Source organism: Manis javanica, chromosome 4 (genome assembly GCF_040802235.1).
Source record: "Manis javanica isolate MJ-LG chromosome 4, MJ_LKY, whole genome shotgun sequence".
Taxonomy (NCBI): Eukaryota; Metazoa; Chordata; class Mammalia; order Pholidota; family Manidae; genus Manis; species Manis javanica.
The window spans coordinates 151,040,778-151,066,630 of record NC_133159.1 but is presented as its reverse complement, the minus strand read 5'-3'; the positions used below and the strand labels follow the sequence as shown (position 1 = coordinate 151,066,630).

The window sequence follows — 25,853 nt, the reverse complement described above, 5'->3', positions numbered from 1 at the left end:
CCTCGAGCACCCCACCAACCGCCCTGCACCCTCCAGCCCAGCTTCAGCGCCGCCGCGAGCTCTCCCCAGGACTGGCTCTGGCGGGGCGCCTAGAGCCCCAGTTGCATTGCTCCAGGAGAAAGGAGGGGGGCGGTGCATTTTGCAGGAGGAGGAGAAGGGGGGTGGGTGGTGGGGGAGAGAGAAAATTGCGCGGAGACCTGCCAAGCGCCACCGCCGCCGCCGCCGCCGCCGCCACCGCTGCTGCCGCCGCCGCCGCCGCCGCCGCCGCCTGTGAGCTCCGGCGGGCAGCCGGACTGTCGGCTTCCCGGGGCATCTGGGTCCGGCGGGGCACAGCCCTGGGCGCTGCCGAAGCCGCCACCGCCTCCTCCGCGGCGAGCGCAAGAGGCTTCCCCGGGAGCCTGTGCCGCTCCAGCTCCTCGGGGGTGGAGAGGTGGGGGGTGGGGTTGTTGTTTGGGGGGAAGAAGAGGGAGGGGGCAACGCCGAGAGAGTCAGTGGTTTCCATGGTGATGGAGCTGAAAGTGCAGGAAATTTAAAGGCTTGGACCCTGCGAGACAGACAAACCGGTGCCAACGTGCGCGGACGCCGCCGCCGCCGCCGCCGCCGCCGCCGCTGGAGTCCGCCGGGCAGAGCCGGCCGCGGAGCCGCGAGCAGGCGGAGGGAAGTGCCCCTAAGACCGGCTCGGCCAGCGGCGCTGCACAGAGCGGCAGGACGAGGAGCAGCAGGAGGAGGAGGAGGGGAGAGCGGCTCGTCCACGCGCCCTGCGCCGCCGCCGCCGGGCCGGGAAGGCAGCGAGGAGCCGGCGCCCCCCGCGCCCGCGGTCGTCCTGGAGTAATTTCGGATGCCCCACCGAGGCCGCCTTCTCGAATAGACCCAGGAGAGGAGTTGCCGCCAACTTGCGTGCCTTTTTTCCGCCCCGGTGGGAGCCGGCGCTGCGCGAAGGGCTCTCCCGGCGACTCATGCTGCCGGCCCTGCGCCTGCCCAGCCTCGGGTGAGCCACCTCCGGAGAGACGGGGGAGCGCGGCGGCGCCGCGGGCTCGGCGTGCTCTCCTCCGGGGACGCGGGACGAAGCAGAAGCCCCGGGCGCGCGCCGGAGGCATGGAGCGCTGCCCCAGCCTGGGGGTCACCCTCTACGCCCTGGTGGTGGTCCTGGGGCTGCGGGCGGCACCAGCCGGCGGCCAGCACTATCTCCACATCCGCCCGGCTCCCAGCGACAACCTGCCCCTGGTGGACCTCATCGAACACCCGGACCCTATCTTTGACCCCAAGGAGAAGGATCTGAACGAGACGCTGCTGCGCTCGCTCCTCGGGGGTCACTACGACCCGGGCTTCATGGCCACCTCGCCCCCCGAGGACCGGCCCGGCGGAGGCGGGGGGGCGGCCGGGGGCGCCGAGGACCTGGCCGAGTTGGACCAGCTGCTGCGGCAGCGGCCGTCGGGGGCCATGCCGAGCGAGATCAAAGGGCTGGAGTTCTCTGAGGGCTTGGCGCCCGGCAAGAAGCAACGCCTGAGCAAGAAGCTACGGAGGAAGTTACAGATGTGGCTGTGGTCGCAGACCTTCTGCCCGGTGCTGTACGCGTGGAACGACCTGGGCAGCCGCTTTTGGCCGCGCTACGTGAAGGTGGGCAGCTGCTTCAGTAAGCGCTCGTGCTCCGTGCCCGAGGGCATGGTGTGCAAGCCGTCCAAGTCCGTGCATCTCACGGTGCTGCGGTGGCGCTGTCAGCGGCGCGGGGGCCAGCGCTGCGGCTGGATTCCCATCCAGTACCCCATCATTTCCGAGTGCAAGTGCTCTTGCTAGAACTCGGGGCCCCCTGCCCGCACCCGGACACTTGATGGATCCCTACCGACGCCCCCCGAACCTTCTGCAACCAGTTCCACCGCCCTCTCACGAGGGGATTCAATGAACTTTAATTTTTTATTTTTTTGGCTACAGAGACCTAGCTTTCTGGTTCATGTAATGCACTGTTTAACTGTGTAGGAATGTATATGTGTGTGTATATACGGTCCCAGTTTTAATTTACTTATTAAAAGGTCAGTATTATACGTTAAAAGTTACCGGCTTCTACTGTATTTTTAAAAAAAGAATAAGCAAAAGGAAAAAAAAAGAACAGAGAAAAGAGAGACTTATTCTGGTTGTTGCTAATAATGTTAACCTGCTATTTATATTTCAGTGCCCTTCGCATGGCGAAGCAGGGGGAAAAAGTTATTTTTTCTTAAAGTACAAAGAGAGGGGAGAACTTTTGTAGAAGGACTTTTAAAAAGCTATTTTCCATTCTTCGGGAAGTGTTTTGGTTTTCCTTGGACCTCTAAGAAGCTATAGAGTTCAATGTTATTTTACAGTTATTGTAAATATAGAGAACAAATGGAATGACTAATCATTGTAAATTAAGAGTATCTGCTATTTATTCTTTATAATATCCCGTGTAGTAAATGAGAAGTGCAGAGCAGGATTAAAGAAAACCACTAAAATCGACTGCGCTCTACACTGCGATTCTCTGTGTTAGTGATTGATGGGGGGGAGAGGGTGTCGGGAAGGGGGGCTGCCGCTGTGCTTACTACGCCTGTTGGGAGAAGGGGCTCATCCCCTCTTCTGGGGTGATGGGGTTGACCGCTCAGTTTTTCTTGGGGGCGGGGTACAAGGGTTATTCTCAAACCCCTCATTTGATCATCACGTGGCCTCCGCCCAGTCTCCCAGCTTTTTCTCCCTATGTCACCAAAACTAGGGCCCGTAGTGACCTCAACACCCAGCCGGACCCCTGGAGCTGACCCCAGGCTGGGCCCAGGGACGGGGGGGAGGGGGGTTAATGGGCGACCGCTTTGTCCTGCCTGACAGGCCCTTCACAATGGGGACACGTGTCTTTCACACCTACCCTGGGGGCGGAGTGCCGCTGAAACTTGACCCCCGAGGAATGGGGCGGGCGGGGGGTGAGATCAGAGCGCGCCCACCCAGATCCCGCCACCCCTCCCGCCTCGCATCCCCCCCACCTCAATAACCAGCCCGTGTTAACCCTTTGTACTCCGGGAAGCTACGGTGATCTAATCCCTTGGAATCAACACTCACAGCCTCGGGGATCTTCAGGTCTGAACCCCCGAAATTCCAGGCCCTCAGTCGTAACTGCGGGGCACAGCCAGGAGATTTGACACTCACCTCCCTTCTCCCCCGGAGCTAGGGAGGACTCTGAAGGCCAGGGTTTCGGAGGGGTCTGAATTTGGGTGAAAAACGCCACCACTGGGATCTGCCAGTTGGGAACAGGGTGCGCGCCCCCCCCCCCACCACCCGGACATTTACTTCACTTGGGGGTGGAAGAGAGGAGAAATCAGAATCGGGATCTTTGAGCTTTGAAGTTAGACTGGGGCAGAAGACGTGCTACCCATTAAAGGGACTTGCAGAACATCACCCTTATCCCACCCGTTAAAAAGCCAACTTCTTGGGGCGGGCGCTCGATTCGCGTGCGTCCCTCCGCCTCAGTCCGCGGTGGCGCCCATCCGCGCAGCTCCACGTGGGCCCGCTTCCTGACACTGCTTAGCGCTCCCTTTATTTATCTTGGACTCCAAAATCGCTCTCCTTTGCTCCCTCCCCACCCCCCTGCTACCTCCCCGCGCCTCGCTCCCGGCGTTCCTCCGCCCCCACCCCCCACCCCCCAGTCCGGAGTCCCAGCGAATCTATGCTAATTATTTCAAACCTGCGCCGGGTCCCCAGCGCGGTCTCAATGCCCCCGGCCCCGCCCGCCCAGTCCCTCCAGCCGGGCGCTTTCTTCCCTTCCGACGCAGCCTCGGTGGCTCCTCATTTCAATAGCCTGGCCCGGGAGCCGGAGCCCCCTCCCCGGCGCTGCCTCCGTCAGCCGTGGGACAGACGTTAGGGAATTCATTAACTGAGAGCCGAGGAATAACGGCATTATTCCCCCCAGAGAGGGCACCCTGCCCCCGCGACTATCTGAGGCTTCATTGTAAAAGGATTAAAAGTTAAAGACCTCCATCTTATGATTCTTTCATTTAATCTTCCTGGCGCCTGGGAGACATGCTCGATGGATGATGGCTTTTAAAATATTCCTAATGTCGGCTACCTTAAGACTCCAAGCCGGGCAAACAAACGTAATTTATTTCCAGAAGAAAGGGGATATTGAGATGTTTAAGTTTATGAACCGCCGTCCCCATGTATATTTGTTAAGTTCTGACAAATGCCCAAATAACGTTAAAATCAGCCATTCATCACTTATGAATTTATGCAAAACTTTCTGTGCCCCGGGCCAATATTTTTTTAGACAGAGTTTCACTTGCGAGGGGCGGAGGTGGTGGGGAGGAGGAATGGGGAGGGGGCTTACGTGGTGAGGGGGGGGCGGTGGCGAAAGCAAGAATTTTCATGCCTGGTAAACACGCGAATTATGCGAAGAGAGTTATTCCCAGCTGGGCGGGCAGCCAAAACTCGGAGAGCGCGCCCAGGCCAGAGCCCCCACCCCCACGCTGGCAATGTCACTGCATTACAATGCGAGGTCTTCCCCTCCGCGACGCCCCCTCCTCCCTCCGCCTGCCCGCCGGCCCTCCCGCGCCCCTCCTCCCCACCCCTGCCCACTTGGAAAACCCGCTCGCAGCCGGCGAGCTTCTCGGCTTTCAGAGCGGGAGCCGGTGTGAACTAGGAGCACCCGCGCTGCCGACGTGATGGGCAACAGACCGACCACCGGACAGACTCAAAGGGCAGGCCCGAAGCGGCTCCGCACGCGCAGAGGACCCAGCGGGACCCAGAAGAGAAGGAAGGAGGTGCTGCCTTCTGGAACGTTGTGACTAATGCGCAGCCGGTTATGTCTCCATTATTATTAATGTTGATAATACTAATAATAGCATCAATGCAGAATGAAGTAGGGAGCTCTGGGCAGAAAAGCAAGAAAACTGTCCTCTGTGGTCACCTAGTGCCTATGTCCTGTAAGGAAAAAAAATGATCGTGGTTTCTTCTGTGGCTGTGACAGCTTATGTCTGTGAATTTATGCAGCTGCAGGGGGACCGTCCCTCCTCAGAATGGTGATTTATAACTATTACAGACACAATCAGCTTTCTCAAAATCCTACAAGATAATGCAAGGTTTCTACCTCCCCAGACCTCCAAGCCATGAATGATTGCAAGACTTCAGTCATCAACCCTCTATTTTCAACTCTTCCCTTTATTCCTTCCTTCCGCCCTTCAATACTCCCCACACTTCATGCACAAGCATACTGAGGCCAAATGTCCACGGGAGAAAGCCAGCCCCCTCAGGGGAGGGCCTCTGGCTCCCAGAGTCTGGGAACGGGATTTGGTTCCCTGTTAAGATGGAGAAGGCCAGGGGTCCATTATCAGTCTTGCTTCTGAGACTCCTGGGAAAGGGGGTTGAAGTTTGGTGGCAGCTGCAGGAGGAAGCTGGCTATGTATTATGAGTTCTTAGCTGTGCTGGATGGGGACAGTAGGGGGAGGGGCCAGCCCATATTGGTATTTTGAAGGGGTGATTCATCCTTTTTTCTTTAATGCTCTTGGAATGTCAGAGCTGGAGGGCAGCTTAGATTCCAATGCCCACCGCTCAGTTTACAGATGAGAAGACTGAGACTGCAGCAGGGACTCAGCAGGGAAGACCGCACTGATTAACACAGGGGTTGGCTAGGTGGTCTCCACTGTGTCTCATCACTGTTCTCTTTTTCCTTGTTCTCTCATTCTTTTTCAATTTTATTTATTCATTTTATGTATTTATGCATATTATGATATGGGTGAGAGTTCTCTCCAAAACTGATACGATAACAACTGCTCATGAGGAAGCTGATCAACAATTCTACTGTATCTACCCACAAGCAATTATTAATGGCTTGTAACGCGCCAAGCCCTGAGCTGGGTACTTCATACATATTCTCATCCAAGGTCTCCAGTTTCCTGAAAAGGCAACTGGAACTCAGAGAACTTAAGCAACTCTCTCAAGGCCACACAGTAAGTGGCACACTTACAGGCCAAAATCTGAGCTGACACCAAAACCTGAGCTGCTTCTAACAATTACTCTTCCCCGCCTCAAGCACTTGAACACCTGGCTTAGGAGACACCCTGCACCACATTATGTGCAGACAATTCTTCACTCAAGCTCTGTAGGGATCATGCCTATAAGCCACACAGAGCATTTTTATATACCCTGTTGTGTCCCGGGACCTCTCTCTCCTTCCCCACCGATGCACGTACAAGCAGGGGGTCAGAAAAGAAGAACCGGATAAGAGATAAAAGCAGAGTTAAACAAACCTGGGCCATGAAGAGGAGGACTTGCTGCTGGGCTGGGCAGCCAGAGAAGGCATCTGACTAAAGTCTCAAAGAACACGTTGCATATCATCCTACTAAAGTGGGCTTGTGGGAGGAAAGCAGTATATGTACATAAAGAAATGATGTTGGAAAATTATTTATGTATTTGGGAAACAGCTCAAACAAACTGTAGCATAGGATGGATCCGTGCCAAGTGAGAGCAGGCAATATGTCTGAAAAGCAGGCTGAAATTAGGGAGGACTTTGAATGCCAACTAAGGGACTGTTCTTTATTTCTCAGGCCATCGAGAGCTCTTGAAGAGGAAAGGGCAACCATTTAGAGCACTATTGCCAAAGAATTATTCATTCAATAGTTTCTGAGCACAGCTCTCGTTACCTAACAAGCTACACCAAAACTATCTTAAAACAACCATTTATTTTCTTCATGATTCTGCAGGTCAGGAATTTGGGAAGGGCTCTGCTGGACAGTTCATCTCCTATACTCATGGTGTCCGCTGAGGGCTGGAGGATCCACTTCCAAAATGTCTTTTGGGAGCTCACCTGACCTGTTGCCCTTGCCTGGGTTTTCTCACAGCCTGATGGCTTCAGAATAGTTGAACTTGCCTACAGGGCAGCTCATGGTTCTAAGAGAAAGTGTTCCAAGAGATCCAGATGGAAGCTTGCAAGGCTTCCTATGACATTCCCTCAAAAGTCCCATATTATTGTTTCCACTGCAGTGGGTTGGTTATGCAAGTCTTGAAGTCCAGCCCAGACTCAAGGGAAAGGGAATTAGAATCACTCTCAATGGGAGCAGAAGCAAAGAATCAGGGCTATCTCTAATCTACTACAAGTACTTTCTATAGACCAGGCTCTGTATTGTATGCCCTGGACACAAAAATGAGAAGATACAGTCATTTCAATTTAAGCATGGTGCCCATGTCCAGGATAGATTGGAAATGAGATAGCAGCTGCTGGGGGATTAGTTAAGGAGTACCTTGCTGTGGTCCAGAAAGACTCCTAAGAGTTGATACTTGAGGAGCATCAATGCCAATGAACACAAAGATCATTTGCCAGGAGATGAGACTAGAGAGGACTTGGCAACTGACTGGATATGGAGGTGGAGGGAGAAGTCAAAAAGGTCCTGACACTTCAGGGCTGCAGGGGACCACAAAACGAAGAGGAAGATGGAACCACATCCTCCCCCGCCCCCATTCCAACACATACAGGGAGATTCCAGGCTTGTCCAGAAGAGGGAGGAATCTGAGGAGGCTGGAGAAGGTTTCTGTTTATAATTGAGATGGATGAATGGATGGATGGATGGATGGATGGATGGATGGATGGATGGATGGATGGATGGATGGATGGATGGATGGATGGATGGTAGGGAGAGAGCAAAAAGAGGGAGGGCAGGCATAAAGCAGAACTCTGGATGAGAGAGCAGCAAGATTTTCCCCCGCTGACCAGAAGGGCCCTGATGGTACCAAAACATGTTTGCATTCAGGGATTGTATGAAGAAAGGGGTACAAGGAAACCTGGGGGAGGCCAAGGGGCAAAGAAAGATGCTGAAGCTCCTTAAGTGATGCCACCAGCCTGGTGCTTCATACTGGTTATCTCATCTCATCCTCACTGTGAAATAAAAAACATCATTGCCATTATACAAATGAGGAAAATGAGGTTCACAGAGGGTAAGTGACTGGCCCAAGGACACTCATCTGAAATGTGGAAGTGTCTGGACTCAAATCCAGGCCTGTGTGGTTTCAAAGCAACATCAGATCTCCTCCCTAAAGGCCTCCCCTGGCTGGGATGAACCATTCCCCTTCCCTGTTGACTTTCCTCACACTGAGACTTCAGTGATGCACTTTCTTAAGGAAGAGGAGTCTTAGCCTGTTGTGCTTAGAAGAGAGGTGTCCAGGTTGGCTCTGCAGAGTATGTGTAAAATATATTTGCTTGTATTTTTTTCTGGGAAGAGAGTCTGTCATTTTCACCAGATTCTAAGGTCTGTAATACAAAGTTTAAACCCTATCCTAGGCTGTGAGAATCTTGAAGTGACAGAATGTTTCATTCTAAGTCACTTTTTTAGTCTCCACAGAGTATAGTGCAATGCTTGAGCTGGTAAGTATTCAGTAAATACTGGCAGAGTGATGGGAATTGACTTGGGGGGTGGGTCCACAGGGAGCCACTGCAGGTTGCTGAGGAAGGGATGCAATGGGAAGATTCTTCTGGATTAGATTTGTCTAAAAAAAAAAAAGACAAAGGCACAACTGCAGGCTGGAAGGCCACACAAGAAACCGCTACTCTCATCTAGTTCTAGAGGACAGTGTGCTCAGGGGGAAAGGAGAGAAAAGGACAAAACAGAGACATTTTAGAGGGAAATAAAAGCTGGATCCTGCCTACATTTTTGTATAAAGCAGTAGTTTGCCAGCACTGAGAAGAAGCTGTCCTCTTTAAATGGAACATGCCCCCTTTCTTTTGCCACAGTCGCCACCTCTCCCTGTTGTACTTCATTGTGTTATCACCAGAACCATAGTGGGCATTTGCAGTTGGGAACCCCTGGATGAGCTATGAGGAGGGGACTGAAAGTACAAAGCAAATTTGGATTCTCTGAAATAGGAGGAAAGGTAGTCCTAAAGGAACTCATATACAGAAATTGCGAAGGGGATCCAGACTTCCAGAAAAAGACGACAAAATTACGACATTTAAATGGGGATGGCCTTAAAGTTCTGCACCCCTTCCTTTGGCTGCAGAAACTGAGGCTTCTCAAGGTTGATTGACTTGTCTCAATTCTAGCTGCCTCAGAACAAAACTGGCACCAGAAGCAACATTTCCAGATTTCTAGTTCAATTCTCCCTTTACAGACTTTGTAAGTATAAATGGCATTAGAATTTAAAGAGCACTTTCATGTACATAATTTTAAATGCACTGAGACATGAAAACTCCCAAAGCAGGAAATAGGTCTGTCTTAAGTCCCCAGAAACTAGTATAGTGCCTGACCCAGAGCAGCATTTAACAAATATTGAGGCGAAGGATACATGTACACAGACTGGTTTTACAGGAAGGAAAACCAAAGCTCACAGAAGTTGAATAAAGGACAGATGCTCACAGAGCTCATCACAGATGGTGGCAAGGCAGGAGTAGCTGGTGCCCTCTGTAACGGGAGATCCAGCTGCTGCTGTTTCTCTATGGTTGGGACCAGGCTCAGGAAACCACCCACACATCCACAGGCTGCTCAGTGAGTCTGTGGAAGAAGAAGGGAGCTAATGGTAGTCTGCGCCAATTCACACACCTGCGGTTCCTTTCCCGCCTGTGTTGTAGAGGACTTCTAACTGGCATTCAATATATTCAATTAAGGAAAAACTACTAGTCAAGCAAGGGGAATAGTTTTTCTCCCATTTTACAGATGTGGAAACTTGTGGAAACAGGACGCATGTCTCACCCCAAGATCATGCAGTGAGTTGGCGGTGGAGCCAAGCTTCGAAAGCACTAGCTCTCTGCTGGGTTAAGGAGAAGCAGAAGGGTTGAGTGCTCCCTGGGTTTATAATCCAACCAGTCTCCCTGATTCCATGCTTGCCGCAGCTCCAATCCATTCTCCACGCTGTAGCCCAAGTGACCTTAAGACACACATGTGGTCTTGTCACTCTCCTGCATGAAACATCTCAACGGCTTCCCGTGGCTCTGAGGATAAAGGCCAGAATCCTTACCAGACTGAGGCCCCTCCTGCCTCTGGGCTCAAGCCACAGTCTTTCGCTCAGGTTCTCATGTACCACACTCCAGGGCCTTTGCACATGCTGTACCTTCAGGCTGGGATATGTTTCCACCACCAGCACCCCTAAATGCCCCCTGTCCTTCAGGGAAACCAGGTCAGGTCCTCTCTGATCTATGCTCTCCTGGTTCCCAGGACTTTTTCTTCATAGGATGTATCACCATTTGTAGCTAGTATTTACAGTGTTAGCTATGTGTGTGCTCTGTCTCTTCCAGTGGACTGTCTCCTCCCTCCATTTTGGTCACCATGGTATCCTTGGGGACTGGTGCAGTCTGGGGCATGTACAGACACTCAATGTATTCAGGGATGACTGAATACACTGAATATATGAAAAAATATTAAGTGTTCACCTTTCTGGTTTAAGCCAGAGTTTATCTGGGGCTCTGAGGATACCAGGAGTTCAGAGTCCAGCTCCTGTTAAATAGTGATCCAGAGAAAATTTAAGAATGTGCCCAAATGCGTGATACAGAGCAAGGAGCCAGGGCTATTCCCATGACCCTAAAGTGACTCTATCAGTTCTGGGGATTACACTGACTCCAAGTTACTGACTTCGAAGGTCCTTTTCTGCTTGAGGAGGTGGAGAGAGATGGCTGAGTTGCCAGATAAACTCTTAGCAAATCAAGGACCCTCCCAGTAAAAGGAAATCTACCACCTAGAGAAGCCTCCCCATCAGAAGTGAGATAGCATTGAGTGATTCCATGGGGAAAACTCTGAGAAGACTCTCCAGGGGTGGGGAGAAAATTCACCTTTCCCCACATCTGAAATCCTTAAAAATGGGAGAGATTACCTTATCTACTGGATAGTTAAAACTTGATCTTTCCTGCTCACAGAAAAAGAAAATTAAACAATGGCTAACTCATGCCTAATGCTTTATAGTTTAAAAATCACTTTCACATCCATTATCTCTTTCAAACCCACACAACAGCTCATGGCCAGAATTTTGATGATCATTTTAAAGATAAGGAAATTGAGGCTTAAAGAGTAACTTGCCCTAGAAGCAAAAAACTTCCTAGTGGGAAAGGCGTTTGATGTTATGGGGTGTGGGGGCGGGGGGAGTCCATGGGGAAATAGTGACCATGGATTTGGGAGTAAGACCAGCCTGGGTTTGGGTTTGAATCCTGGCTCTATAGCCATTAGCTGTGGTCTGATTAAGAGACCTGACCTCCCTGACATTTAGTTTCCACATACCTAAGAGGGGCATAATAGTGTCTACCTTACCAAAGTGTTGGCACGTTCCAGCAGGTTCCATATGCATAGCTCCTGGTGGGGTGTAGGACCCCAGCCACCTGTGATTTCCTGTCCTCTCCCCAATCCCACAGCCTGGGCTGTGGCCCTCTAAGTCAGGAAAGAAGCTGAAGGTCCTACGGCCAACTGCTTGCCCAGATCTTCATCTCTGGAAGGTGTACTGCTGGCAGAAAGGTACCAGTAGATTCTTCTTTTTCTCCTCTGACAAAAAGGCTTTGTATTTAGTGCCAGTTATTTTCAGCTTTTGTTCTTGTTGTTGTTGTGATTTTAAAGTACAGGCCAATGAATGGATGAGAGTGGGAACACCAAAGACCAAAGGCAAAGCCGAGAAAAAAAAGGCTAAATCAGGATGGAGGGAACTTGGGAAACCAGGGGATTTGTTTTACGTGAACTGTGGCAAGAATCCAGTCCAGGTAAATTAGCCCTAATTTGTTCTAATTCTAGGAGTTCCTCATTTTTAGTTACTGGTCTTTACCCAAGAAATCACTCAGAAGTGATTACCTCCCTAAAACAGTCTTGACAGGTGTCAGTCTCACTCACATCAGGGGCAAAAACCTGGTTATGAAAGAAAATCACACCCAGGTAAGGCCAAGGTCCCCAAGAAAGTCAACATGCAATATGAGCAATGGAGAGCTTTAAAGGGCATCCATCTGCTGTGACCACCACCATGGAAGATTAGGAAAATGAAGCCCAGAGGAAGGAAATGACATAGTCCACATCAAACCTCAAGTTAGAGACCAAGACTCCTGGGGAAATTTTGATGAGAGCACCAGGCTGCTGGTGACTCACCTGTGGGCTCAGGTACCTCTCTCCCCCAAAGTTAGACAACTTTGCCCAAATACCACATCCCGAAGCAGGTTACCCAAGAGCCCAGACCTCTTCTGTCTTCCTTCTACCCTCAAAAGCAAGAACCATGAGTGGGCCCTGTGCTGTGGCTTCAGCCCACTGGGGTCCTGGGGATGTGCTCACTGTGATTCCTCTGTCTGATGAGACCCTTGGAGGTGGACGCTCACCAGGGGTCCGGTCAGCTTTCCCCATCTCCTTTCATGTCCTTTGCTTGAGGGGAAAGAGGGGGCTTCCCACAATGGGAGCACTCATGCTTGGATGACCAGCACCCAAATCTCTGCCCCAGGGCCGGACACCCTCCTGAGCTCCATACCTGCAGAGTCTCCTGGACTCAACCACATCAATCACAAGTTCAAAGCTGAATCCTGACCCTATTCCTAAACCTTCTCATCTGTTTTCAGTTTTCTTAGTCTTGAGCAATGGCCCCACTAATCACCCAGGTAAATAGAACACAACCAATCTCTGGTCTACCTCTTGGGAGCATCCTTTCCTCACTAACAAAGTACCTGCCAGCACCCCGAGCTGCCTCTCAGTCCTTCCTCTCAGATTCATCCCCACGATGCGCCACAGCTCAGGCTTCTCTTGCCTTGGCCTCTGAATAGCCTGACAGTCAGCTTCTTCACCTCCAGTCCTGTCCCACCTTCAACATTGCCGTTCGCATTGCCAATTCTCTAGCACCCACCCCAGACAGCCACATCTCCCCTTCACTACAGAACCATGGCTGGCTTCCTTAGCATGGCACCCAAGGTCCTTTACAGTCCACCCCAGCTTACCATCCACTCAACCTGCCATCACTCTCTGCCCCACCCCGCCCCCACCAGCCAGCCACACCAGCGTACTTAAGGCTGCCTAAACTTGCCAGCTCTTTGATGCTTTTGCACTGCCTGGAATAGCCCCTTCCCCATCACCCCAAACCAGGACTCCACCCAGAGAAAACTTACTCATTCTCCAGGGTGAAGCTCCCATGCCTAGGCCTTTGGCCAGGGTGGAACTAATCCAGCCATGCTTGTAACCTCACAGTGCTGGTGATTAATAATAAATAATTAATATTAAATATTAACTGCTTCTATGTGACAGGCACTGTCCTGGGTACTTTATGAGCATTATATTATTTCAACTCCAACAGTAGTCCTCTGTGGCACTACTACTGCTGTGTAATAGGCCCAGAGAAGTCTGGGGAATTAGCCAAGGACTCTGAACTAGTTCATGGCAAAGCCAGGACTCAAAACCAGGATTCAAATTCCAAAACCCATGCTCTTCTCTCTCTTGCACTAGTCCAGCACTCAAAATGCTGCACTAAATTAGACCCATTTCTGACTGCCTGTGGATTTCAGGCCCTTTGAAGGCAGCTACTGTATTTGATTCTAATTTCCAGCCATATTATCCAAAATAGTACCTGATGGATAGTAAGCATGTAATAAATATGTAGTGAATGAGTAACTGAATCCACATATGAGATTTTTTCTTTTTAAATCAAATCCATATAGAACTTGTTGGTTTGTTTAATGAACATCAGTTCATTCCAACTTCAACTTAAAGAGATCTTTTGAAGACATAGGTAATGTGGGGTTGTTAAGAGTATAGACTTTGAAGTTGAACCTAAGTTCTTTAGTCTACCTCATCCTGGCCTTGTGACTGATAATATTAATGCCTTTGTAAGCTCTCAAACCCTGAACAAACACAAGTCCCTGTTATTAATACTATGTGCTTCTCCAAAGAGCACTCCGGCCGTCCCCACCCAGACTGAGAGGCAAAGAGGAGAGAGAGAACTCCAGAGATTCCTAGTCTCCCTGGAAAGGCCCAGGGATCCCAGGGAGAGATGTTCTCCTGGAGACACTGCTGCCTTGCAAGGAGCACATTTGACGAGAGATGGCATGATGGGGACTTGTGGCCTATTTAAACCAGGAGAAGCCAGGGCTGGAGTCCTAGAGGAGGGGCACGGATGGGACATTAGAGTGCCATGACAGCCACTTGTTCCAGCCATCTCCCATTAGAGGTGAGGACGCCAAGGCCCGGACAGGTGTAGAGACTTGCCCACAGTACGAGGCTGGTTAGCGCTGGAGCTAGGGCTAGACTTAGTGAGACCCATGAAATGCCAGATTACCACCCTCCCAAGACTGAAATCCCTTTTTTACAAACACTCAGTATGATTATCCCTTTTCTGCATTCTGAGTGAAGCATTTATTTAAAGAACATGCCAATTAGACCTATTACCCCACCATGACAGAGAGACACTTCTGCAGTCTCCAAGGCCCTGAGATGTGTGGGGAGGGACCCGGAGGCATTGAGAAGGCCAGTGCCTGGCATGCCCATCAGATAGCCATTTCCTCCCCACCCCGCCAGAGTCCAGTCCAGCTCCCAGAGCACTGCCCTCCTACTCTTAGGAGTGGCCTTCTTCAGCTGGGAAAGTCAGCCGCATCTCACCCACTGAACATGGTGAGGAGAAAGAGATCCGGATTAGCAGCGCCCTGGCAGTCCTTCTCTGTCCCTGACAGTGGCAAAAATCATGTAGTTAACCTTGCATTCATGTGGCGAGCGTTTATCCCATGGCAGGTCCTGTGGAGTAACAGTGAACGACGAACTCCTTCCTCTCCAACTGTTTGTTCTTGGGTAAAAATCCCAAATAGCAGCAATCATTTACTGGGCACTTCCCGCACTATGCCTTCAGCATGTCTCCACTCATCCCTCACAATGCTAGGAGGTTACTACTGTCTGCAGGTGAGGAAAGCCTGAGACGCTGAAGTCCCACAGTGACTGAAGTCCCACAGCTGGAAGGGACAGCTCCGGGATGCACTCAGGCATCCCGACCTCACAGCCTGCACCTATACCCCCCTTAACTCTTCCCAGCTGTACAGCGGTAGCAGCATGATCTACCTGGCAGAGTAATGGCCAGGACAAAGCAGGTTAAAAATGTCAGAGACTAGTACAATGCCTGCCACATGTGGGCACTGAAGACATGCATTCTCTGTCACCTATGGGGACTGAAGCAAAGGTTAAGGGACAGGGAAAGAAACAGGGGCCAAGATTCTGGGACCCGTTCTGACTGTGTGGCGTCTTGTAGGGGATTCGCCTAATACAGGGGATGGAAATGTTAATTCACCTTGGACAATTTCAATCTCACTGTTAAAAGGTCAGGCCTCCTCAGAAGCGACCACCTTTCCTTTTCCTCTTGTTCTCATGCAGGAGAGCATGAGCATGCACATGCCACACCGAGACATGTAAATGTACACATACTATGGCTATTCTTTTCCTTCTGCTCCTTTTGCTTCCCTGCATTTGGTATCCATAGCAACACATCCCAGCAGCAATGAGGAGGTGGTATAGTTGCTGTTTCCCACACTCCCCTATCCTGCTCATCAAGACTGTCCATCTAACTCAAAATATCATTCAGAAGGTGGGGCCAACCTTGCCCAAAAGGCAAGGGGACATATTCCAAAGTGAGTGGGCAAAGGGGAAGAGGGTAGAGAACCTCCATTTTTAAAAACACCCTTCTGTTTGGGATGGAGACAGAGCAAAAGGGCCCAAGCCCCTGGATGTGCAAGGCAAGCCTTTTCCAGGCATGGGCACTGGCGGGGCCAGCCTGGGACCTCTGCCCTCTGGCACCTATCACACAGGGCAGCCAGCTACTTCCAACCGTTTTGGCTGGTGGGTTTTCCTGGATGGAAAGTTCAAGCCCAGTCCCTTTAAGTCTGAATGCATCCCTTTCACAGCCCATCAGATGCTGAACCTCAAAGCTCATTTGATGTCCTCCCATGTGAGACAGGTCACTAATAGCCATTCTCTATAGTTACCCCAAGAGTCCACATACCACATCCTAAACAGAACCCAATTGATGTTTCCATCAACCCAAGGAGAGCCTTGTTATTACTGTCTTATTCTTACTACATTTTTTGAGGTAAAAAAACTGAGTCTCTAAGAAAACACCAACCAATTATTCACAACCTCTTCACCTGATGTCATCTGATTTCTTGACCACCACCATATGGCCACTCATTCTGCCCAGAGCCACCATTTGCATATTTTACCATATCACAATGGTGTGATGTTATGCCACTGGAATTGATACGGGAACTGTGTCATTTAGAACATGAGGGGACCTTGAAGATTACATACAGTAATTCTCCACCCTCCTGCATTTCACAGTGGAGGAAACTGAAGCTTAAATATGTCTACACATAGTAGGTATGTAATATGTATCTATTAAAGTCCAAAGAGGACACACTCAAGACCACATAGCTAGTAAGAGGAGAGGATTAAAACTCTTTTGACTCCTAGCAGAGTCGAAGTCAACATACAATTACTAAGCAAGTGCTGAAGCCCTACAGATACAGCAGAACTGGTTTCTGACCTTGAGGTGGGCATGTGCTGCTATGTGATCTCTTGGTCCAGCCCAAGAGCTTCAACAAGTTGAAGGATGAGTAAGAATGAGTCAGGCAAAATGGAAGAGAAAAGACATTCCTGATAGGAGGAATGGCATGACCACATGCACAGAGATCTGAAATAGCCTGGTGTGAACTGGGAGCTCTACATAATTCAGGGTTACTGTAACAGAGCATGAGCCTGGGAATGGTAGGAAAACAAAATAGTGGTGGGAGTCAGGGGTCATGTAATTGAGGGCCTCATAATCTATGTTCAGGAATTCCAAGGCACTGGGAGCCAAGGGTTCATGTGGAAGCTACTCTCATGTAAAATCATGGACGTGTTAATGTGAAGCTACTGAAGGGTTCTGTTTATCATGTAGAGAGTAGATCAGAAGAGATCAATTTGTAAACCTTTGCAACGTTGGAGCTCAAGATTGGGTGATCTTTTGTCATGGAAGGATCAGGGACAGACAGGAAGGAACTGATACAAGAACCTCTTGGGAGGTAAAATTAACAAGTCTTGGTAATTGGTTGGATATGGTGGGTAAAGAAAGGGGAGGAGCCCAGGATAGCCCCATGTCCTTTCCATTACATAACCTGGACTACTGTCTGGAGTGTCCCCAGCCCGAGACCAAGGTAACTAAATATCTAACATCATCCTGAGGTTGCCTAGAGACCACAGATTCAGCACAAACAGAAAGAACAGTCTTGAGCCACTCAAAGGGTGATGTCCAGTGCGGCTCTGCCGTCAATAGGCAGGATGACTTCAGGACTATTATGTAATTCTGGGGCTTTGGATCCTTCCTCTGAGGTAGAGAGTTGACTTGGACCATCCCTCCAGCATCTTCACACCCTATCTACTTTCCTCATGTAAGTTTCATGAAGGTCAAATTGGTTCACTTATTCATGCATTCATTCATGCATCCAGCAATATCTATTGAGCACCATTCACACGCCTAGCCCTGTTCTAGCCTCTGGGAGTCCAGAAATGAACATGAGTCAGCACCAGTTCTCACGGAAAGAGAAGGGGAAGACACAGTCACATAGACAATTACAACATGAGCTATGGGATCAGAAAACACTCGGAAAGGTTCTTCACCCGGGGTGGAAGTAGAGTGTGTCAGGAATGATTTCCCTGAGCATGAGATATCTAAATTGATACTGAAGGATAAATAGTTAGTCTGGCAAAGAGAAGGGAGAGATGTAACAGGCAGCAGTAGCAACGTCATACAAAAGTCAGAAAGTGAGAGACTGCAAGATCCACACAGTGAACTGGAAATAAGAACCATATGTGGAAATGGATTGCAAACAGCAAAATACTGTATTATCATCGTCCTCATTATCTTCATGTTGACAAGACAGAATGTGGTGAAACACACCACAAACAGAACACACTGTGCTTTTCTAATAATTACTTCTCCAGTCTGGATTGTGCTGGTGAGACAGAGAAATATTTTCAGTCATCAATCACTTCTACTATTCTCCATGACTTTTCCTTAAGAAAAGAATATAGGAGATAGTATGCAGCACAATTTAGTCATCTATTATGTCTTTAGAGTCTTAAAACATCTTGCAGTGGGGAAAATTTTTCATTATTATTATCCCCATTTTACAGACAAAGATGGTTAGACACAAAGAAGTTGAGTGAGTCAGCCAGTAGCAGAGAAGCCAGGCTCTCCAGCTTCCTGGGTAATCCTCTCTTTTCCAGAATCCATACAGACTGTCTGATTGCATCTGTCATAGAACCACACCCGTCATTCTCACAGACTCCGCTGGTAGACTGCACTTGCCAAAATCATCGATCCCATTTCATTGATTACCTGTGGGTCTGCTTCTTAAATCTCTTTAGTTAAGCCATCTCCAAATCACTTTGGCTGGAAGATAGGATCAGTTTATGTCTGACAAGGTTTCCTGTAGACAGCAAATCTTATCCATAAGAGGAAGATTTCCCACATTTAATCAAGAAAGGTGGTATTTCCTGCTTCTAGGGTTTTGGCTTTTTAACCTTTTGCGTAAGTCATGCCTGCTTGGAATTTGGAATCCAACTTACTTGAAGTTTTAATCCACATGGTGGAACTACAGAGGACTGGATGTGGACCTGGAAGACTAGGCTCAGGGCCTTCCGAGGCTGTGCTCCTTACTGCCGTGTGACCTGGGGCGAACCACTCCACCATGGGCACATCTGGGGTCCACACATATCTTTGTTAAATCCCAGCACCGCTGATGATTGGTTCTATGACTGTGTGCAAGTTATATAGTTTCTTTGAGCCTCAGTTCCTCATTCAGAAAGTGGAGGCAACCCTTATACCCCTCAAGCTAATATGATGCTGGAATATAACGACTGCCTAGCTGATAATTGTTGAATGAATGGACATTTTAAAACAGTTGCTTTCTCCCTTCTCTCCCTCTCTGGCTCACTTCCCCCTCTGTGGAAGGCAGATAAAATTCTCTCCCCTACATACCTCACTGGGCATCTGAATAAATCCTGTTCAGGAATGTTTGCAGAAGTTCTTGTGAGCTGTAAGACTCTGTAATGATCTAAGGTATAAGTTACTCTATCTAGGAAACCACGTGAAACTCTTCACATACATATTTATCACTCAATGAGTGTCCTACAGGGTGGATATCGTCATCATTTCCAGATCCCAGATAACAAAACCAGAGCTCAGGAGGTTAAATATCTTTCCCAGGTGCACAAGATAATATGTACGGGAGCAGAAATTAGAAACCAGGTTGGTTTGACTTCAAATCCAATGTTCTTCCCATGACAGCCTCTGATCCTGTTGAGTCTAGCTAGGGGTTACAATCCTACTCTCTGGAGCCAGGCTATCTTCAGTCCCATTTGAGGTCCACACTGGTTAATGGTGGGTCATTGGGGGAGAATTCTCTTCTCTATGCCTCAGTTTCCTCATTTGTGAAAAGAATGTCTGAATAGTGTCTAACTCCTGGGCATAAGACTCTTCATCTCATTTCCTGTTTCTTCAACTCAAAAATAATGAAATAACAATAATCATACTGTTCCAGACTGGAGGCAAGGGAGAGACTGTATTCAAACTTGATTCTGGCTCTGAAATCTGGGGTAATCTTTGCTTGAGACTCAAGTCTCTCCTTCTCCACTGGGGAGCCTTCCAAGATCATTCAGGGTCTGTTTAGAGTTCTCAGTGTGCACAGGGTTATCAGTTAACACTCATTCATATGTTGCTGAATACATTTATTTAAATGTTTTTTAATGCCTTGACTGATACTGTGAGATTCACAGCTTTCTAGGCTCTTATAATAATAGTGATTACTTTCTGAGAATCTACCATATGCCTGAAACTGGGCACTTAACTCTATGGAATGCATTTCATTATTCCTGTTGTATAGAAGGGAAACTGAGGCTCATGGGGGTTAATTTGCCCAGGGGCACATAGCTGTTTACACAGAAGACACTAACAAAATGTAGGATGAATGAATGAATAAGTGCTGTGTCCTCAAAAACACTGATGATTTGAAGAATAGCTCTTACCTTTAATGTTCTGACCCTACAGCATATAGAATAGGACTGACTGCATAATGACATCAGGCTCAGACCTGAACAGGTGTCCAGTGAGTTTTCTAAAGCCTCCCTCCAGTGGGCACACATCATGAGCAGCACAGGGGGAGCACATCAGGCCAGATGTGAAGGTTGCCATCTGCAAATGCAGAGGTCAGGCACTTACAGTTCTGTGGGTCCCAGGTCTGCCAAGTGGCCACACATAAGTTCATCTGTTTGGCCACACTGGATTCTTTGATGATCCAAAGAGGCAGAATAGAAATGTATTTGCAAGTTGGAAGTCTCACCACTAGTTTCTATTTGTTATGAAAACTGGATTCTCCAGGGCCAATTCCCCTTTATAGCAAATGATGCTCAGTTTTGTATAAGCCATGCTTTTAAAAATAAGATAAAATCCTCAGAGTTCAATGATGCTTCTCATACTCCCTACAAACCTTCTGCTTTCTCTGCCATTTGGCACCCAAACGTGATATCAAATAAGCTGGGAGAAGGATGAAGAGGTGGGAGACGTAGGCTAGGGAGGACAAAAGGAAGTCGGCATTCTTACGTCACCCAAGTGTTTTAAATCAATGGAGATCTACTTGGCGAGGTAGGAGTCATTGTTCCTGTTTTCTGGAAGAGGAAACTGCAGCTCTAAGATGCCTATCAAGATGATTAAGGTATGGTCCCTACACTCAAAGAGCCCCCAGTTCAATAGAGGTGACAGACATTGAGGCCACGACCTATGACCCAATGAGAGTGGTGTGTGGAGGGTAGTGCAATTATCTTAAGAAGGAAGGCCTCCCTTTGGGAACTATTTGTGAATGCAGTGAAGTCATGTCTGACAATGACATTCGGTAATGGCATTTCACTTTTGCTCAAATCCCTTGTTTCGTGATAATATAACATACATCTTGATTCCTTCTCCCAGTATGTGAGAAGTGGCCAGCACTTGGAGGCTTTGTTGTGTGGTTTTAGACAAGTGATTTCATGTTTTGAAGCCCTAGTTTCTTTTTCAGCAGAGCAGGTATAATGATAATCCTAAAGCTTATTAAGATTATGGCAATTATTGGTATTTCCCTGCCTACCTCCACAGGTGGCCGTGGGCTCTCCTGCTGTAAGGTATGTCCTAAAGCCCCGACGCAACTGCAGCCTCCTGTTTGGGAGGAATCATGTTATAGTTTCTGCTGAAGACCTGTTACTTTAATCCTGAGTCACTAGCTACATTACGCTGATTCTTGAGGAAATTAATTCTTGTCCCCAAAACCAATCAGCTCCCAGAAGGTCTTCTTTCCCTCACACACCTTAGAGAAGTGGTAGAATTCAGGGTCAGGGTTTTTCAAATCTGCCCTATCATAATTCTGGATCAGACAATTCCTTGCTGTGGGGCTGCCCTGTATCTTGTAGGGTACCTCTAAGTCCGAGATGCCCCCCAGTTGTAACAACCAAATGTCTCTGGACATTGCCACATGTCCACCAGGTTGGGAGACAAAATCACCCGGGTTGAGAATCATTAAGTCAACACACTCCACGCTGGGGCTTCTGCTTCCACCTTATAGATGGCATGTACATCCATGTCACAGAATAGGAAGGAACCCATCCATGCTCAAGAAGGAGCCTAAGGGCCAAGAGTCCCAACAGCACTTTCTGGAACACCTCATGGGTAGAACTGCAGTGCTCCTCAGGAAGGATATGCAGGAAGGAGGGCGATTCCAGGGACTGAAAACAGCATCTCCTCTTTCTCAGTCCTGCCTGGACCCCTCCACACCCCCTCCCCACCACTAAGCAGCCACCTGGCGGAATGCCTGCTCCTCTGCCTCTCTGGGCCTGGCTCTGGCCCCCTCTGCTTGTATTGTGGGAAGGGGCTGTCTACTGGATGCCAGAATAAGCATTAGGCCACCACTTGGGCATTAGGCAGGGTGACAGGGAAAGACAACAGTTAGAATAAAGCCCAGACTTAGCCCTGCCCCAAGAACCAAACTTCAGGGGGATGTGCTCTCACCAAGAAGCAAACATTGAAAGAAAAAAAAAACCACCCCAAATGAGATTCCTCCGTTGCCATGTAAGGGAAGGCCTTGGCCAGCTCTCTGCAACCAGGGACAGTGGGGTGGGGGATAAGCAGCACAGAGAAAGGTATTCTGGTTCCCTCCCTCCCCACCCCAACCCCCCCCCACACTCCCCTTCGAATCCCTCTTGGAAAGGCCCCTCAGAATGCACCAAAATAACCCCTCCCTCCTCCTTCACCTCCTGGTCCCATTCACCTTGGCTGTCCCCCCTGCAGAAGGCCAGCATGCAGCCTGGTGCACGGGCTAGGGGCGTGTAACATTTTGTCTGAATAGGCCCCTATGTTCCCATAATTTATAGTGGTAAGTAATCTTATTTGCAAAGCAAGCCCTTACAGTTATAAAAAACAAGTTAATTGACTTGCATAAAAATCAAACATGTAAAAGTTTTCCATCTTAACACAAACAGCACACTGAGCCCATTTGTACAATAGCTATGATGCAGGGCGGCCCGCGTCTGGACTACCTAGGACCCGGCCTCTTTCATAACCCAAAATGGAATCTTAAACCCTGACAAGGCCACATACCGATGGGAGTTACTGAATTTAGAGTCAGTCACTCAACTAATTATACGACGTTTTATTTTTTTCCTTGTGTCAATAAACAAACTTGGGTCTGACTTCTGACACTGACTCCTAGAAGCCAATTAAGAGGCGTTCCCAATATATTACAGGGTCTACAAACAAGGATGGCTTTTCTTGGAAAAGTGAACATCATGTTTCTTTTAATGAGTGTGAAAATATATGAGTTTCTTAATCACTGGCAACTTCGAAGGAGTCCGAGACAGGGAAATCACTGACTTCAGGCTCAGGCATGAACAGGGGCCAGATTCTTGATGGGGCTTTCAAGATGGGATCCTCCGGTGGAAGACTGCCCGGAAGACAGCATTCGAAAAATGCTGTGTGTAGCTGTGGTGTGACAAAGAGTTGTTGGCAGACTCTGCTTTATCACCCCAAGAGAGGCAGAGAAAGGAGCCCCACTGTTGCCAGGGTCTTCTGGAGAAAAGATTGAGACCCTGCCTCGACAGAGTGGAGGGCAAGTCATAAGCCTGCGGAGTACATGCATTGTGCACAGCTCTGCATGGTGCCACCCCAGTCATTCCCATCCTCTGCCATTCTGAGAGCCCATTTCACAGGTAAGGAAAAGGGAAGGGAAACTAATATTCATTAAATACTCATTATGTGCTGGGTGCCTTTGCTTTCTGTACCCTATTTGACTCTCAGAAGAACCTTGCCAGGAAGATACATTGTTACTGTTTTACGGATGAGAACATTGATGCTGAGGGAAGTAGAGTGACTTGGCCAAGGTCACGCAAGTCAACGGCAGAGCCAAAGTCTGTTCCAGCTGGTTCTCTTACTTGCACACTGCTCTGATGGGGCAGGAACAGTCAGTCATGGCTGGAGCCCTGGGAACCCAGGATCAGGCATCATCTGAGTGTCCACTCTTTCTGGAAAATACCTCCACCCACCTACCCACCAGTATCTACACTGACTAGAAAAGCAACAAGAATAAGAGTGTGATCTGTGTTCTAATTGAGGGGAAAAGGCACCCAGTTCATCCAGATGGTGGGTTGTGAGCTGTAGGTAATGGTCAGGAAATACTCTGAGGAATAAGCAACTCCTCATGTATGACTTAAAATACCCAGGTATTTTTTAATTACCTGGGTAGACAAGGAAGGGAAAGAGTGTCCAGGAGGACAGGTCAGCATGAGCAAAGGCGGGAAGATGTGAAAGCAGAGCAAGCGTGGCCCATGCGTGCCAGAACGGCTGGGGGCCTTAGCCCACAAGGACAGAAGGATGCACAGGGGCCAGAGCTAGAGATGAGATGGAGGGCCCACTGAGGGGCAGGGAGCAGGGGACAGAGCCTAGCTGCTACTGCTCTCTGAACCAGACAGAGCTGGTCATGCCTTGTGCTGGACATACAATAATCAAACCTGAACTGAGAAGATAGAGTGGCACCTGGTACCAGGGTTCAGGGTCAAGGATCGGATGCAGCACCATGAGGGGTTAAAAGCCAGGGCTCTGGAGCCAGCCTGCCTGGGCCTAAATAATGGCTCAAGGCAGAAGACTTGACTTCTCTATGCCCACAAAGTAGGGTAATATGAGTACCTAGTTTACAGGTTTATTGGGAGCCGTAAGTCAGTTCATTCATGTGAAACTGCTTGAACAGTACCTGGCATATGGCCCCTCCACCTTACAGGCTCTGTCACCTTGGACAAGTATCCAACCCTCCCAACAGGATGAGATATGTGGGCTCTTGGCACACAGTAGGTGCTCCATGAATAGAGGCTGTCGTTGTTGCTTCTTTTATCCTCACCACTATCTCTGGATCAGCCCAGGGGTCCCTCGCCTCCCCCAGTGAACCGCAATTACCACCACCATCCGCTCACCACAACCTGTCCAGGCAGGATGACATGCCACCCAAGCAGGCAAGACCAATGGACTTGCCACCCACACAGAGCGCGTGAGTGCACCAGGGGCACGTAGCCCGACTGGGCGGCACAACAGGCTCCCTTCTTTCCTCACTGACTCTGCTCTGCATGTGCTCCGTGCGGAGTGGAGGTCCCCGTTATTTATGTTTGGAAAATGCATTCAGGGCAGTTCCCAGAAGCACTTACAGAGCTCTTATTTAATTGCTACTTTATAAACTCACTGCCCCGAAGAGTGAGGGATTGATGGCCCTGCCTGGCACCTGGAGTGGCCTTGCTGCAAATGCTTTTCCAAGAACGGCCTGGGAGCTGAACTCCAAGGAGCCATGGCCCCATGCAGCTCTGGCCTGCAGCCAGCTCCAGAGGGCCCTGTGGGCCTCGTCACCCTAATCCCCAGCTTTGGGAGGGCAGCAGCTGCCGGCTGGTCACACACACACACACACACACACACACACACACACACACACACACACAAAGACCCTTCATCAGCTCAGGGCTAGGAGAGGCCCTCTTGCTCCCTGCCCTCCCTGCCATGAACCTGCAAAACCTACCCTGGGACATCCCAGATCCCAGCTGTCAATGACAGGGACACTGCTCAGGTCCTGCGAAGCCCATCTCTCACGTGCCTGTCACCCTGCTGTAACTTGCCTATGCTTGTAACCCCTGCTCCCTGTTTCTGGAGCCAGTTATTTAACCCCACCGGGCCTCAGTTTCCTCTCTTGTAAAGTGCAGGATCCCATTCTCAGCACCATGAACTGCCCATCCAGACAAAACATAGAACTTCACAATGATCCTTTCTGTTTATGCAGTCACTTTACACAGCACCATACTATAGGGCTTCATGAGTCCCCCAGAAGCATTTTATAAACCTCCTCTCAAATGACCTTCACTACTATCCACTAGGAGTCCATTATGAGCCTCATGTTATAGAAGAGGAATGAGACTCGTCTCCAAGTGCAGGCAGGGTGACTATTCATTTATCAGCTTCTGCTTCACTTTCCTTTGTGACACACCTACTCTGCCCCCAGTTAGCCCACAGCCCATTTGTGCTCCAACATCACACTCACATCCTATATAGCCCCTTCCCCCAAGAATAAGACAGACCTGCGTAACCCATAAGATATTATGGAAATGCCTGCCCAGGCTAGGTCTTAAAGATGTCGTCACTTGCACCTTGCACTCTCGGATCACTCCCTGGAGGGGAAGCCAGTCACCATGTCATGAAGCAGCCCTGGAGTCCTCGTGGTGAGGAACTGAGGCCTTCTGCCCCAAAGCCAGCATCCCCGGCCAGAGGAGCACACCACCTTGGAATCAGATTCTCAGGCCTCAACAAGATTTCTACCTCATCCTGGCTGCAACCTCATGAGGGACCCTTGAGCTAAAACCACCCAGCCAAGCCACTCC

At 49.4% G+C, this 25,853-nt stretch overlaps 1 protein-coding gene across 1 annotated transcript; it reads left to right on the top strand.

Annotated features, from left to right (window-relative positions):
* Window positions 1-202: 202 nt before the first annotated feature.
* On the top strand, window positions 203-2,469 carry NOG (noggin). Its single transcript, XM_017654997.3, has one exon. It carries the CDS (start codon window positions 1,096-1,098, stop codon window positions 1,792-1,794), a length of 699 nt encoding a protein of 232 aa, XP_017510486.1. The 5' UTR covers window positions 203-1,095; the 3' UTR covers window positions 1,795-2,469.
* Window positions 2,470-25,853: the final 23,384 nt, after the last annotated feature.

Coding starts and splice junctions, on each gene's coding strand:
- NOG (XM_017654997.3), top strand. CDS start 1,096: ATGGAGCGCTGCCCCAGCCTGGGGGTCACCCTCTACGCCCTGGTGGTG.